The sequence below is a fragment of the Aethalodelphis obliquidens genome, unplaced genomic scaffold, assembly GCF_003676395.1.
Source record: "Aethalodelphis obliquidens isolate GAN/ISIS:26980383/991018 unplaced genomic scaffold, ASM367639v1 scaffold1, whole genome shotgun sequence".
Lineage (NCBI taxonomy): Eukaryota > Metazoa > Chordata > Mammalia > Artiodactyla > Delphinidae > Aethalodelphis > Aethalodelphis obliquidens.
Window position 1 is genome coordinate 94,591,358 of NW_020837945.1, and position 17,182 is coordinate 94,608,539.

Consider the following 17,182-nt stretch of genomic DNA (forward strand, 5'->3'; position numbering starts at 1 on the left):
CCTGCTTCCAGAGGCTGAGGTCATAACTGCTCAGCAGAGAGACTGTTTCCAGTGAGTCCCAGGATGGTTGTAACCACCAAGGGCCCCAGCAAGGCAAAGCTGCATGTCATGCTTGCCTTTTGATATTATCCTCTGTTGCCGCAGACCCAAATCCAGCCCAATCCAGCCCCAACTCTCCTTTTGTTTTCTGGCTCCAAAGAGCCCTCAAGTCTGCATTTTGTCCTAGGACTTCTCTCCCCTTAAGTCTTATTCTTCAAAAAGCATATTCTCTTCCTTTCCTTCAGCCTCAAGTTTAACTTTTCACTATTGCTCAGGCCAAAGGAACATCCTATTCGAATAATGACACACTGTGATGTGAATGGATGACGCTCAGCTGTAGAAAAATGGTTCTTAGAAGGAAGAGCTTGGAATTCCCTGGTGGTCCAGCGGTTAAGAGTCTGCGCTTCCGGGCTTCCCTGGTGGCGCAGTGGTTGAGAGTCCGCCTGCCGATGCAGGGGACACGGGTTCGTGCCCCGGTCCGGGAAGGTCCCACATGCCGCGGAGCGGCTGGGCCCGTGAGCCATGGCCGCTGAGCCTGCGCGTCCGGAGCCTGTGCTCCACAACGGGAGAGGCCACAACGGTGAGAGGCCCGCATACCGCAAAAAAAAAAAAAAAAAAAGAGTCTGCGCTTCCACAGCAGGGGGCCTGTGTTCGATCCCTGGTCAGGGGAACTAAGATCCCACAAGCCACGTGGCACAGCCAAAAAAAGAAAAATATGGAAGGAAGAGCTTGGTAATCTGAGGCAGATTCTTGAACAAAGTCCATTTCTGCTGCTCCTTGCCTGCAGTGCTTCTCAATGCAGACTGGAAGAATGAGGCCCAATAATTTGAGCACTTCTTTTCTCTCCCCAATCCATGCCACTTGTGAGCTGCAACATGGAGGCCAACTTCTACATGAGAGACAAAAAAAAAAAAATAGTGCTTTTGTTCCATGATTGACTTGGGAGTTCAGAGAAACAAAAAAGAATTAAGATATGTACTGAATTTATAGGGAATAAAAGCATTGCAGTAAGAGAACAGGAACTTGGGACAAATATTAAGAAAGTTTTGAAAGTTTTCCTTCAAGAAGAGATTTCTGTATTTTAAGCCACATATTCAGCTTGGACCCACTGTATGTAAGAGGGTTAGAGCTTGTAGATAAAGAGAAGGTTATCTTTTAAGAAGTCAAAAAATAGGACACAGTACAAAGGAAAATGATTGGTTTTAGTTACAATCTTGAGGCGAAAACATAAAATCAGAAATATGCCCTTTATAAAGGGCATAAATATACTTTAAAATTGTGTATTCAAACTTGAAGTTTGAAAAGCGTGGGTTAGATTTGATTCTCAGTCTACTTGGGGCAGTAAGATAAGCCACATTTCTGTGTGTGTAAGGAGGAGTTTGAGGCTTGTCTCAGTTACATTGGATTGAAACAGAAATGCAAGACAAGTTAGGTCAGTTAAGAAAAAGAAGTGAGTAAATCTTAAATTTGAAACAAAAGTAAGTCAATCAAAATGTCTTTGACTTAGTAGATTAGTTTACAAATTTCCTAGAACATCAAGCATTTAAAGCAGTGGAGTTGGTCCCTGGTTCAGGGGTAAAAGAGAAATTCATATTTTCAATTTATCTTATGGTGATAAACAGATTTTAACTAATCAGAATCATAGTAAATGAATCATAATTCCAAGTAATTTTTTTCTGTATTACTTGAAAGATATGTTCAAGTTTAACCAAAAACGATGACTTTTTAAAGTTAAATGACCTTTCATTTTGAGAAAATGATGTAGATTTGGATCCAGACAATAAGACAGGTAATGCTGAGCCCGCTTAGGATGTAGGCAACCCCCCACTTCTATGGTTTTATAGGCCTCAGGGGGGCTCCCCCCTACTTTGCTTATGCTTTCCCACAGGCTGATGCCAAAATGGTCTTCTTTTGGCTTACAAGTGTACTTAATATAAACATTCAACTGCCTTTAGAAAGGAAAACTTTTACCATTATCCTTCACAAGAAAGACGGCAGAGATGTGACCTTCATGCTTTCCCTTCATGGCCGCCATTGGCCTTCAACCTTAGATTTCTTCCCCAGTGTGTCTAGTCCCAAGAATCCATTCTTCAACATAGCTGTTCAGGAAGACTTGGAATCAGTTAGTCTTGACCTTTGAGTTGAAAGTTGCTCGACAGTCCTGATTTATGTATTATGCAAATGAGTTCATTAAGCCTTTGAAGCAGCAAATTTTGAGAGTGTGAAAGGAAAGAAAGTATAAGGTTTTGGGATTTGAGGGCAAGACTAGGACATTACCACCAAGGTGGCATATAAACTTTGCTCATAGCTTTTTAGAGAGGTAGATCAACCATATATCAAATATCTACTATGTGCTGCGTAACATAGTGCTTTGTGTTTGTTATGCCATTTTTTTTTTCTTTACAACAGCTCTATGTGGGAGTGTGTGGGTGGGCAGATGTGTGTGTGAGAGAGAGACAGAGACAGAGAGAGCAGTCTCAAGTGTTCAGAGGAGGAAACTGAGCCTCCGTGATGTTAAAATGACTTGTTCAAGATGAAAGAGCTAGTGAGTGCAGAGCAATAGTGCATATCTCAAGAGTTCCTATCATTCCAGTATACTCTGCAGTTTTATACATTGTTTCCAGAGTAACATAGAATTGGATCAGGATGGGTGGCAAAAGAATCTTCTCAAGGTTGCCTGCATTTTAGGGCTGTGCTCCTTAGCAACAAAAGTCAACATAAATTTGAGTGGACAAAGAATGGAAACCTCTATTTGTTCAACCTTTGTTATTTCTGCTGATGAACAATAATGCAGTTCCTTGAAGATTATGTGAATCAAGCTATTTTCCAAGGGTGCATTATATTTACCTAAATTTTTCTTCTGAGATATTTGACTATTCTTGTTCACAGTTAATTTTTCCAATTTCATTTTACAGATTCATCTGATAAAATTAAATAAAATGCTTTGAGGGAACTATATTGTAATAAATACCTCGTAATGAATAAAGAAATAACATTTTGAGAATGGCACAATCAGTTTTAGCAAGTATTAGGTTTGAATTTCAGTAGCCTTATATGTGCAATTTTTAAAGTTATTGATTAAAGCAAGAATTTTACCAGACCTTTTATATATAACAGATATAAAACTGATTATGTATTGGATCACTTTATGAATTTCTAAGTATGGGCTATTCTTTTATTTTCAATTTCAGTTGACCTCATGAGGAACAGTTTCAATATATATTTCAAACCAGGATTAGTGAATATATTTTTATAGTGATTCTTCTGTGATGAAACTCTATTGCTTAAGGAAAGTCAAGTAATAAGCATTTATTGACCACCTACTATATGACTAACATTATACTGGAACCCTAGTTAGAGTGCTGAAAAAAAATTACAACCAATGGATTCTTAGTGTTGAAAAAGCCTTCCATGTGGCCAGACTGTAGCCTGGCCGGACTGCAGTCTACTCTGAAGCGTCTATGGCATGACCCACCACAGCTCAAATACATCCTCTAAGTTCTCATTAATAACAGCAAACACTTATGTACCACTTACTAGGTGCTTGGTCTTCTTCAGCTCACTGCACAGTAATTAATTTAATCCTCTCTACAACCCTATAAAGTGGATACTCAGTTTTATAGAACAGAAATCTGAGGCACAAAGAGATTGAGAAACTTGACCAAGATCAAAGCCACTAGATGGTTGAGCTAAACTTTGAACCAAGGCAGTCCCACTGCGCATCTGTGTATTTAACGTATATTCAGGTGTCTGAGCTGGATGCTCTTGTTGTAATCCAGGAGGAAGCAGGTGAGTGTCTGAATAGAGGGAGGTGGTATGAATGAGAAAGTTGAGAGTTGAAGTGACACACCAAAGATCAGACAGCTAATTAAAGCCAGAATCAAGATTAAATGTCTAAATGAATCTATTTGTCTTTTAGAATGTATTGTTCTGAACAGTATCTATTTGAGGGAAAAAGAGTAATCACATTGTCAAGTCAGAGCTAGGGTGACTGTATCATATGATTCAAACCGGGACACTTCTGAGAGTAAAAGTGGTGTTATTAATACGTGAGGCATTCTGGTGTGATTGTGGGGCCGTAACAGAAAAAGAGTACAGATGGTCACCCTACTCATAGCCACCAAAAGAGGTCCTTCTGAAACGCTCTTTGTAGAAACCACACCTCCTGGTTTCCAATCTTGAATGAAAATAATCCTGGGGGGAAGAATATATATTCAGGATTTGATTTCCAGCTGGGCCCCTTCATTATGGATGATGTTTAAGGACCAGTTCCCTACCTACCTACTCTGCCTTGGCCCACACATGGCACACAAGCCACTGTAATCAATTAGTTGTTTGGAAGAAAAAGATGGGCTTCATTTATTAATACCTCTGGTGTCATCTCCATTGTCTCATGTTTGCTCATTTCTGATTGCTGCCTTATAGTTGCTCCGTTCTGCTGCTGATTGGTCTGCTGGTATAAAGTACCATGAAGAGTCCATCCACGCTGCTTACGTCTATGTGATAGAGAACAGCAAGCACTATATCTATATAGAAGTAAGTCTTGCTCGTGTCAATTGGTATGACAACCTGCCTTCCTGTAAATATCACAGAGACTGCAGGGTCCCCGAACTCAGGACCTGCTGCATTAATAAGTGTATGTTGAGATGTGAAGAGGTCACCTGAATTTTGATTCCCCCAGCATACCTGACATTCACTTTGCATTTTCATTAACTCGGGATTCTAACAGGAATCCCCCAAATCCTTATTATTAAAATGTATCAATTCGTAATATTATTAGCCAGAAATGTCACAACATGGAGACGTAAGTTTTGATTTGGCTTGAGTTGGAAGGTGTAAATGTGAGGCGTGTGCTGCTTCAGGAGAGCACACGCAGGGGTAAGCTGTTAACATAGAGACCACTGGATGCCTCTGGTTTGGGGATGTTGGAGTGGGGAGAGGGCAGGAAAAGGAACATGGAAAAGGGAGATGTAAGAATAGCGAGGGCAAGTACCAACTTCTTCAATTCTGTGTCAACTGCCATTCATTATAAAGCTTTTTCAGTTCTCAGAGTTTGTGTGTAGAGACTAGGAGAAAACCCGTGGGTACTGGATTTAGTTTGGGAACCTTAATTGTGCTTCAAAGTAGATCTGGAGCTAGTTCAGAGCACTTGGAAAATCCTTAAAAAATAAAAAGCCGTGACAATGGAAAGATAACTCAGAGCACATCTCTCTTCTTTATTTTAGTATTTTCTTTCCCACTGAATTTAAAAATATATATGGAGAGAGATGGGGTCACTGGGGAAAACCATTCTAGCCCTACTTTCCTTCCCCTTGAGTCCTGGCCCTATCCCCTTCCATGAAGTGACAGTTAATTAAAGGAAAGTGGGAAAGAATTGGAGCTTAATTTATTTTACAGGCCTGGAGAAAGAAAAGGCTGATTAAAACTATTAGCAGGCTAAATGCAATGTGGTATCCTGGATGGGTTCATGCAACAGAAAAAGGACATTAGTGGAAAAATTAGTGAATTCTGAACGAAGTCTAGAGTTTAATAAAACTAATACTATTAGTGTTATTAATTTCAACAACTATACCATAATAATGTAAGATGTTAATGGCTGGTTCATCTGTTACCCAGCATCCTTTTGCTTTGTCTCTTTTTAGTAGTATTAAATCAGCCTTTCTTTGTAACGCTACCACAGTACTAAATGAGGTCAGGAATGCCATATTGACACACATGGCTGTAGACATAAACTTGGTTGAAATGCCTGTACCCGAGGTAAGCAGTTGGCATTCACCCTGCTCCCTCCAAAAAAGGAGAAGTGAAGGATGTGAGTCTGTGTTACAGCTGCTGAGGAATGCTAAGCTTCTCTGTGATAAAAATTCAGAACAAACACGGTTTGGTTGCCACTGAGATTTTGATTGTTTGATGCCCTAAAGGGAAACATATTCTCAAATGAGTTCTTGTCTTCCTCAAAGTTTGTCTTCTGGAAGCTGTTTACAGCTTTATGCACTTAAGTTTAAAAGCGTGTACAATAGTAAAAATGATAATGTGGCAAAAGGATGATAATCCTATTTCGAGTCATTGCCTATATATCACTTTACCTAAGATGATCAGCAAAGATTACTCTGTGATGATTGTGCTTATAAATTACAGGTGTGTTATAACTATTTGTATAGTAAACAGAGCGTGTGATATTCATAATATTTGTACCTAATTTTCAACAATCCATAATGTAGCAGCTAAATCGTTCATACCATTATAATAATAATGTTGTACCCTGGTTTCTAAGTAACAGTTTTAAAGAATGTTGCATGAATCTATAAGCAGAAGTACTTAAAGAAAAAAAAATATTTCTCTTTCCATCTTACTGGTTTATTTATATAATGCAACATACTTCAAAAGAGATTTGTAACTACTTAAAATAGAAGTTCAGGAATAATAAGAGACCTAAACAAATGAGATAAGATCAAGGCAGATACTAGGAAAAGTGGAGAAAATTAGACCAGAATTCTACCATCTACCCTGTTCAGAAATAAACTTAGCATGAGATAGAATGTTTACCAATATGGAATTTTTAATCAGAAGCATTTATACAATATGTGAATCTGAAAAACCTGATTTCTCTATTAAGTTCAAAATGTTCCTACCATTCTAAGAATGTAACCTACAAGGAATTTGCATGATTAAATAATAATTTAGCTTTCCACTTTACTAAGATGATATAGGTAATATTGCTTAGAAATGCATGAGACCCAGAGTGACATGAGACTTCTTTTATTCCCAGTGTCATTTACTTTCCTGAGGTGATTTTAGGAATCAGAACATGTCTGCTAGGTGAAACATTTTTTTTAAAAATATCAAAGTAGTTTTTTGTTATATACGACATTTTCCTTGTATGCATGCTACTAAGATAAGAAAAGCATATTATAAATCTCATTTATTTTGTGTAGAACCAGTTTTTCATAAGCTGCTCTGATGACAAAGTTGTGTTCAACAAGGTTGGCGATGCCATTGCTCAGAGGATACTGAAAGCTCACAGGTAAAGTTTTTGGCATTTTGGTAGGAGTTGTTACTGCAGATGTTCTTGCATTTACTGCTAAAATGACTTTTGAAAGCCCATTTTTAAAATACTATCTTTTTCTAACAGGCATGACTTTGGTTCAACTACCAGTAGGTTATTGATTCCTTAAATCTGAGTCAGTTGCTGAAAATTTTTGAGTCCGTTTTTGAGGGGCTCTGAATGCTCCCAGAGCACAGTCATTTTTTCCTGGCCAGTCTCTTTCCCACGCATTAGATTTGTGATTTGATTTATTTAAAGGAAGACAGTGAGCTGTGTTCACTTAAAACTCAAAGCAAAATAGTCATAACGTTTTTCCATGGGTTATATTTAAATTCTTTTTACCTTCTGTCGTATTTTTTCAACTCATGGGATTATTTTCTTTAATAACACTTTTATTAAGATATAATTCACATACCATACAATCCACCCAAAGTGGACAATTTAGTCATTTGTAGTATATTCACAGAGTTGTGTGCAACCATCGCTGAATCAATTTTAGAACGTTTTCATCACCCCAGAAAGGAACCGCATACTTATTAGCAGTCACTACCCATTCCCCCTATTCTTAGCCCCTGGCAACCACTAATCTACTTTCTTTCTCTGTAGATTTGCCTGGTCTGGTCGTTTCATATAAATGAAATCATACAATATGTGATCTTTTGTGACTTGCTTCTTTCACTTAGCTTAATGTTATAGAATGTACCAGTATTTCATTTATTTTTATTGTCAGGTAATATTTCATTATCTGGATATACTTCATATAAATGGATTTATCCATTCATCAGTTGGTATATATTTGGATTGTTTCTACTTTTTGGCTATTATGAATAAAGATGCTATAAACATTCTGTACTAGTTTTTATGTGAGACATGTTTTCATTACTCTAGGGTTGGAATTACTGGATCATATGGCAACTCTATGTTTAACAGTTTGAGAAACTGTCAGCATGTTTTCAAAAGTGGCAACACCATTTTCCATTCCCATAGTGTATGAGGGTTCCAGTTTCTCTGTATCATCGCTAATACTTATTATTATCTCTCTTTTTGATTATAGCGATCCTAGTAGGTGTGAAATGGTATCTCATGTGGTTTTGATTTGAATTTCCCTAATGACTAATAATGTTGAGGTTTTTTTTGTTTATTGGCTATTCATGTATTATCATTGTCCGTTGTTTAATTAGGTTGTCTTTTTTTATTTTCATTATTTTTGCGGTACGTGGGCCTCTCACTGTTGTGGCCTCTCCCGTTGCGGAGCACAGGCTCCGGACGCGCAGGCTCAGCGGCCATGGCTCACGGGCCCAGCTGCTCTGCGGCATGTGGGATCTTCCCGGACCGGGGCATGAACCCATGTCCCCTGCATCGGCAGGCGGACTCTCAACCACCGCGCCACCAGGGAAGCCCTAGGTTGTCTTTTTATTACTGAGTTGTAAGAGTTCTTTAGGTATTCTGGATACAAGTCATATCAGATTTATGATTTGCAAATATTTGCTCCCATTCAGTCTGTTTTCTTTTTTACTTTCTTGGTAGTGTCCTTTGAAACTCAGAAGTTTTAAATTCTGATAAAGTTCCATTTATCTTTTTTTTTTTTCCTTTATTGCTGTGCTTTGGTTTCATAGCTGAGAAACCACTGCCTAATCCAAAATCATGAAGATTTATGCCTGTTCTCTTCTAAGAATGTTATAGTTTTAGCTCTTACATTTAGGTCTTGATTCATTTTTAGTTACTTTTTGTATACGGTGTGAGGTAGAGGTCCAACTTCATTCTTTTGCATGTGAATATACAGTTGTTCCAGCACCATTTGTTGAAAAGTCTGTTCTGTCCCTAATGAATTGTCTTGACACCTGGGACTATTTCTTTTTATGGCTGATTTTAGCTCTGTGTAAAAACAGCAAAATAAACAAACAAACAAAATCATTACATTTTATTATCTTAATTCATTGAACATATGCAGTGGAGAATGCTAAGTACATAAGCATTTGGGGCTTAAAACACATTTAAGAACATTTTATAACAACAACTGCCAGCATTTTATATGATTCACAGTTTATATCTACAGACTCTTACTGAATTTTCACAACTACTCTTGAAAGTAGATCATATAGTTTTGTTCTTATTATTATTGTTGTTTCTGTACATTTTTATTTTTTTCTGCTTAATTTCTTTATCAGCATTTAAGCGAGATACCTCTGCATTTTTTAGTGGTTGGTCTGGGGATTACAATATGCATCTTTTTTTTTTTTTGTCCCCATTTTTAAAGTTAAACTGAGTTGAAAGAGTTGGTGTGACTTGTCTGGGCCACTAACAGCAAAAGGCAAAAACAGCTTTGAAGCCAAGTCTTTGGACTTCGGACCCAATGCCTCCCACACCATGTAACTCCAATGCATTGACAGGATTAGAGACCACTTCAGGGTTGCCCCCTATTGAAGCAAGTAGGTTGGGCCTTTATAATCTCCTCCTCCCATTGACTGGTCTTTGGATGTAGGCTGACTTCAGGAAATGGGCATGGCCTTGGGTGAGGCAGGCCCCTTTGGCCTCTGGAGGGCAGTTCCTGGAGAAAGGCTTCACTGTGAGTGAGTAGCCAGCGGCCAGCTCTCTCAGCAGCTGGGGGAATGGCTGTCTTGATCCCACAGTGAGGGCCTTTGGGCAGCAAGGCACAACACTCACCCATCCTGCGGGCTGTACAGTGTTTCTCACCCCTTCCCATGCATCAAAATCACCACTTTACAGACACAGAGAGGGCTGGACTCAACTCCAGGCTTGCTGGATCAGAATTCTCTGGAGGAGGGCCCAAATACCTGTATTTTATAATATTCCACAGGCACTGCCAGGATTATATAGTACTCATCTAGAACAGCGTATATGGCCATAAATATGAATGATGGTCTGTGCTTTTACAAGTGACCTTTATTCTTTGCCTTCTCATACGCTTTTTTTAAGAAAGTCACCAAGGACTGTTTCTGAGATGACTTAAAAACAGTCTTGTTTCCAGTTAAACACATATGTACACACAGAGATTCCTTGCATCCTTTCCAGTCTCCAGTCTCCCAATTTTCTGGGTCAATTTATGTCTCATTTACAAAATTCCATTATATTTCTGACAACTCTTGCATTTTATTGATGTAGGAGCGTCCCCTTTATAAAGCACATTTGACAAAAAAGAAAAATAATTTTTTCATGAAATTGAAATGTCACAAAAATACATTAAATTGACAAATGAGCTCATTGGGCTGAGCACTGAATCATGAATTTTGGAACTTTGACAGCTGATTAGGAGAGTAGGATGACTCTCAACTTCACTCATTCCAGTTATTGACTTATTAGTACGTGGTTTAATAAGTATCTGTAAGATTTGTTTTTAAGTGTTCAGGAGCCTGAACGAATATTTTTCTTTAGCATATTAATTTGTCTTTTAGTATCTGGACTTCTTCTAAAATCATAGCACTTTAAGGCTGGAAGGAATGTTAAGATATTTTCTGATTGAACATTGCCCAGTGACCCTGGGATCCACAGTAAGAGAGCATGGTAAGGTAGCATCTGTTGCAGATTTTATCTCATGCTTAGAAGTTCACAGAGCACCTTAAAGGGTGGCAATTTCAAGCTCACTTTGTAGAAACTGGGAAATGAGTTCATCAAATTTCAAATTAACTGTGTGTCATTTAGCTTTGATCTCTCAATAATCTCACTTGCTTTGATAGTCAAATTTTAAAGTGGCATGTATATCACACATTCAAACTTAGTGGATACACACACATATCCTGGAAACCTGTTTTACATTTTCCCCCTCCTCTGTATCTCCACATTATCGTTTATCTCCTGTGTTAATTCCAAACTGTAAAATATATTTTCATTGAATAATTTCAAATCTGTGAGCTTGTATTCTTAGGAAAAAGGTAAAGGTAGAATTAGAAAGCTCACCTTGCAGGCTGCCTACAGTGGCTCCCCTTCTTCTCACTGAGGGCCGTCGTGTACCATCCTCAAGCTTACCCCTCTCTCTTCCTTTCACTCTTCTGCTCTCTACTCTTCTGAGACTCAGAACTTCCCTGCCAGAGTCACGTGCCTAGCAACAAGTATAACTTTGGTTGTTGGAAAAAGAATAGAATAGAGCACAAAGCAGATGGAGGGAAATGATAGTCAGCACTCGGCCAGCCTGACCAAGGAACACAGACTCTCTTCCAGGACCCTCCCACCCTAGAGAGATTGGCATCTTTAAATTGCCAACTTCTCTCGACTGGGCTGAGCCTTTACTTTTCTGCCAGTGCTGCAATCTGGTCCCACACCAGTTCCCTAAAGTGAGTTCTCTGCTTCCCTCACTTTCTCCTCATTCTTTCTCAGCAGCTGTAATTTTTTTAAATTAAATTTTATTGGAGTATAACTGATTTACAGTGTTGTGTTAGTTCCTGCTGCACAGCAAAGTGAGTCAGTTATACATATACATATATCCGCTCTTTTTTAGATTCTGTTCCCATATAGGTCATTACAGAGTACTGAGTAGAGTTCCCTGTGCTATACAGTAGGTTCTTATTAGTTATCTATTTTGTGTATAGTAGTGTGTATATGTCAATCCCAGTTTCCCACTTTATCTTTCCCCCACTTTGCCCCTTGGTAATCATAAGTTTGTTTTCTACATCTGTGACTCTATTTCTATTTTGTAAATAGGTTCTTTTGTACCATTTTTTTAGATTCCACACATAGTGATATCATAAGATATTGTCTTTGACTTACTTTACTCAGTATGCCAATCTCTAGGTCCATCCATGTCGCTGCAAATGGCATGATTTCATTCTTTTTTATGGCTGAGTAATATTCCATTGTATATATGTACCACATCTTCTTTATCCATTCTTCCATCAATGGACATTTAGGTTGCTTCCTGGCTATTGTAAATAGTGCTGCAGTGAACTTTGGGGTACATGTATCTTTGAATTATGGTTTTCTCAGGGTATATGCCCAGGAGTGGGATTGCTGGATCATATGGTAGCTCTATTTTTAGTTTTTTAAGGAACCTCCATACTGTTCTCCATAGTGGCTGCACCAATTTACATTCTCACTGGCAGTGGAGGAGGCTTCCCTTTTCTCCACACCCTCTCCAGCATCCATAATTCTTTACAGAAACAGGCCAAGCCTCCATGATCTGATTCATGACCTAGAGCCTCAGAATACTGTTCACCCCAAGCTGAACTAAAAATAACTATGGGAATCTCTGCAGAAAACAAAAGGTCTGCTCTAAAAAAGTAGAACTGTCTTCGAGTTGAGCTCCCAAGCCACTGGAAGCCTATCTTTGACAACTCAAATAGGACTAGAGATCAGGGTGAAGAAATCATAATCCACAGTCTAGAATTGACTGCCTTATACCATGTTTGAATAAGCCAAAACGTAGAGAGTAACCATATGGTCCAAGTAGAAAACATTTTAAAACACTGTGTGCCATGAATGTACGGTTTCTGAGGATGAAACCATTTTTGCTTATGGAAACTTGACATGCATAATTTTGCCGCCCTGCTAAAAAGTTTGGAGGGAGAGAGTGCATTTTGCACTGTTACCACCACAAGTTTGACACATGCAATGAAATTAGGCAGTTGATTTAATGCTTCTGTATTTTAATATTAAACTGCACTGGAAAATACACAATTCAACTGCCTTGGAAAATACACAGTTTTGAAAATCGCTCAAACTCTTCATGCTTCCTATGACCGTAGAACAGTGCCATATAGTGCTTGCAGTTTGCACATGAGTGATGGTATGAGGGACCTCCTCTGGGGAATCTGAAATTAATTGGGAACCAGATGTCTGGAGATCTGAGTTCTTCCCAACTCTGTGTCTACAGGTATGTGACCTTTTGAATCTATCATTTTTGCCTTTCTGGCACTCTGTTTTTTCACCAACAAAGAGAATAATAATATCTGCCCTACCTATCTCATATGAATAGATGTGAAAGCAATTTGAAAACCGTAAAGCACCAGTTCATGTAAGAAATTATGTTATTTCCAGGAAATTCATCATCTGGAAATATGCTAGCTCATGGTAAATTCTAGCAGGGACAAAGAACCACAATATCAAATCAACTATTTAGAAATTAATATTTATGTTAGAAACAAATGTTTTACTTAAAGAGGTGTTTAATGTGCCTCATTTTAAATTGTTAGATGACTGTTGCTGGATAAGGGCAACTGGCTCTGGTTCCCTATCGCTGGCACTTCTCATCCTGTGACAAGTAGAGGCACATGATTAAAACACTGTCTAGAGGTGTCCTGCCAGAAAGCTGTAGCTGACTCCTCATGGGAATCCATTTTTGGATTCCCCATGTTTGATTGGATTACATCTTCCCCCAAAATATAAAATAAAATGCATTCTGAAACATAATGTGTGTTCAATTTTGCTTTGCTTTGTTTTAATTTTAGGCACTGTTGATGATTCTTTGAAGCTTTCCAATTGAAATCACTGGTTGTTAATTGATTAATAATGTTATCAAATCGTTTTTGAGGCATTCCACATCCAAGGTGCTTTTTATGCATTCCTTCATTTAATTCTCACATCAGCCTTATGAAGTGGATGCATAATGATTTCCATTCTACAGATGAGGCAGCTGAGGCCAAGTGCAATTATGGTAACTTGCCCACATCATGCAGCTATTGATGAGTAGAACTGTGACTCAGACCACATCTTCAGGACTTAAACTTGTGCTCTTTACCTTGTGCTGCTACCTTTGTAGCTCAGCTACAAAGCTTCCCTCATTTCAAGGGAAGTAGAAATGTTCTAATGTTAAGCCTGCAAGAAATCTAGAAGAGGTACTTTATTTATTTCTTAGGTTTAGGGCTTCCCTGGTGGCGCAGTGGTTGAGAGTCTGCCTGCCGATGCAGGCGACACGGGTTTGTGCCCCGGTCCGGGAAGATCCCACATGCCGTGGAGCGGCTGGGCCCGTGAGCCATGGCCGCTGAGCCTGCGCGTCCGGAGCCTGTGCTCCGCAACGGGAGAGGCCACAACAGTGAGAGGCCCGCATACCGCAAAAAAAAAAAAAAAAAAAATTCTTAGGTTTAAAGAAAAATCTACATCCTATAATTACCACATCCTATAACTTGTGTACCAAGTTGAAAGGACATGTTGGGTATATTTCAGAATCACTGTCTTAATGAAATTTAAGCTGCAGTTATAATAAAAGAAGAAAAATATGAAAATTAAGTATGCCGATGGCTGGTTTCACATTTTATCTTGTGGGATAATCTCCAAGCTCTATGAAATTCATGGAGAAGAGGTTACATTAGGGCAGAGATGACAGATCATGGCGGGAGAACTTTTGATTTAGATCATTTAATTGCTTTTATTTGATTCCAAAAATTATATAAATGATAATCTCAGCAGATAGAGAGAGTAAAGATTAGTACTGGTCAGAGGCCAGAAATCATTTTGAGTCTGAGCATGTGCCCTGGCAGAGAGATGAAGGAAGGGAGAGACTCTTTTAAAAATGAAAATGAAAACGGCTGGGCTATTGTGGGAACAGTTTAATAAGAGGTTTTGTAGAATCTTATTTAAGGGACACTGAGGGACATGCCTGCCAAAGGTTATCAAGTCCAGAGTGAAGTCTAAGTCACACATGCTGGGCTAACCCTGAACATTCTTACATTTAAAAGCTTGCCGTTTTCAAAAGATAACCAACGAAAAAATTATGTGTGTGTGTTTTTGTGTGCGCACACAATATGTAATGTCATAATCTATATAAATCTCACATATGATATGCAAAGTCAGTGCTAAATAGAACCAGCATTTCTAGTGGACTAACAATGATTTTCACCAACTCCTTCATTTACAGATGAGAAAACTGAAGCCCAGAAAGGTTTACTGCTTTTAAAAAGATTTGCCAAACACAAAATAAAATGGGCTATGTCCCAAACCACTGAGAAGATACAGATCCAATTCTCCCATAACTGATACCACTATAGAATAAAATTCTCTCCACAAAAAAAAAAAAAACAAAAAAAACCAACCACTAATCCCCAACCACAATTCTTCTTACTTCTGGCAGCGTTCACTGCTGCAAAATCTACAACGAGAAGATTTATACCAGCTCCTGAAGTTTATGGCAATGAAACATGATCTATAAATCTCAAATTCTCAAAAAAATATAGCATCTTGTCACTGGAGAAACACAATGAGCTCCTTTGGGGCCTTCTTATAGATCCTGAGACCCCACTCTGAGCAGAAGACCCCTGACTACCCACCATGCTGGGGAAGGAGGAGGTGAAGGAGGAGGGGTTCTTCTGGAGAGAACAAGGTGGGAAGTTAGAGGAAAACCACTGCTAAGACCCATTTACGTTGGTGAACTAGGACTTGTTTGTTTTTTTGGTTTTTGTTTTTTGATTTTTGCGGTACACGGGCCTCTCCCTGTTGTGGCCTCTCCCGTTGCGGAGCACAGGCTCTGGACGCGCAGGCTCAGCGGCCGTGGCTCTCGGGCCCAGCCGCTCCGCGGCATGTGGGATCCTCCCAGACCGGGGCACAAACCCATGTACCCTGCATCGGCAGGCGGACTCTCAACAACTGTGCCACCAGGGAAGCCCCTAGGACTTGTTTTTAAAGGGACAAAGCAGCATTTCAGCAAATCACAAAAATTGAAAATATTAAAGATCCCACATTCTCATCACCTAAACAATTTACTTTTTGTTTTCCTATTTTCTTTTTGCTCCATATTAATATGCAGACATATTTTCTGAGTTGTAATTTATTTCCTTTTCCTGTAACTCACTTGGATTTCTGTCTCAAGTCCCTTTTCCACACAATAGAAGGAAATTTAGTTTAGTCACTTCCTGATAAATGTGGCCACATTCAGTGATTTCTCATTTCTGCTCTGTATTCAGTCCGTCAGGGTGCTCCCTGGTCTTTCCTCCCCTCCCCCATCCTTGGTATAGACGCTAAGGGGCCCTGGATCTTTGGGAAGGGGCTTCTAGCGCTCAGTATCGATCTGTCAAGCCTCTTCTGGCATCTGCTTACTGTAACCTGGGGTCCTCAGCCTTCTCCTTTAAAACCTGCCTTTCTGTCCCTTCTCCTCTACTGCTGCCAGTAGAGGGTCCCTGCACTGAGTCTGACTCTTATTTCTTCTTCTTTTTTTTTTAATTTATTTTTTGGGGCACGCTGCACAGCCTGTGGGATCTTAGTTCCCTGACCAGGGATCGAACCCATGCCCCCTGCAGTGGAAGCGCGGATTCTTAACCACCGGACCACCAGGGAGGTTCCTCTTATTTCTTTATACTCCCATCTCAGCTCAAAGGATCTCTCCTCAGTTCCCCAAATCTAAGAAGCTGACATCTTTGTGCCCTGGTTCCTCGGTGAGAGCGCCGTCCTAGGAGCAACGCCTGCTTCATATCTCCAGTCACAGAGAGGGGGAATTTAACATATTTAAGGAGAAAAATTATTTAATATTTCATAGTATCAGCCTGCCATATCTATAATTGTCTTGTAATTGTAACTTTGCATTAGGGCCATTTTAACACACTACCAGAAGTACTTTGCTAGTAAGTCATAGTGGTCATTTTAGTAAGAAGTTACATCCATTGAGTGACTATAACATAATTTAGTTAATCATCCCCCCATTATTGGACATTTCCAATTTTTATCTATTATACGTAACACCGCTGTAAGAGTTAGTGGATTTTGAAAGAAAAACTTATTTTAACAAAAAGCCTGAGCATGCAATTTTATAAAATTGCTCTGAACTAAAGTGGATGGAGCAGTTGCCTGCATGATGGCCTGGTGCCCACTAGCTCTTCTGTTGCTTTTAAGATCATAAATAATTCTGCACATTAGGGGCTCAGGTTCTTGCCCTATGCTGACTGCTATCATTTGCACCACCTCAGCATTGTGAGGATGCAGTGTTTTGGAAGAGGTTAGAATCCTCAGTGGCCAAGAACTGTTATTTTCTGGGGACCGGATCAAGGAAGGAGACTGGACAGGTTAGCACATAGAATTTTCTCTTCATTGGCTTAAACTTAGCTACAACTTTATGGTTTGAAATTCCAGAGCCCTTTTTTTTTCTACAGCAGTGAAAATCTAAGTCATTTATGCTAATTTGCTGAACACAGTTTAAAAATTTCATCATTTAGGAAATTCAAGAAC

At 39.2% G+C, this 17,182-nt stretch overlaps 1 protein-coding gene across 7 annotated transcripts in view; it reads left to right on the top strand.

Moving 5' to 3' along the window:
• The window catches only part of PLD1 (phospholipase D1), a 199,531-nt gene that overhangs the window by 144,422 nt on the left and 37,927 nt on the right, over nucleotides 1-17,182 (top strand). For 6 of the 7 annotated variants that reach the window (XM_027111828.1, XM_027111838.1, XM_027111855.1 and 3 more), the window contains 2 exons: nucleotides 4,465-4,575; nucleotides 6,972-7,060. In XM_027111828.1, coding sequence (XP_026967629.1) covers nucleotides 4,465-4,575; nucleotides 6,972-7,060 — 200 coding nt within the window. The remainder of the gene's footprint in view (nucleotides 1-4,464; nucleotides 4,576-6,971; nucleotides 7,061-17,182) is intronic. The other variant, XM_027111797.1, reaches the window with a different exon arrangement.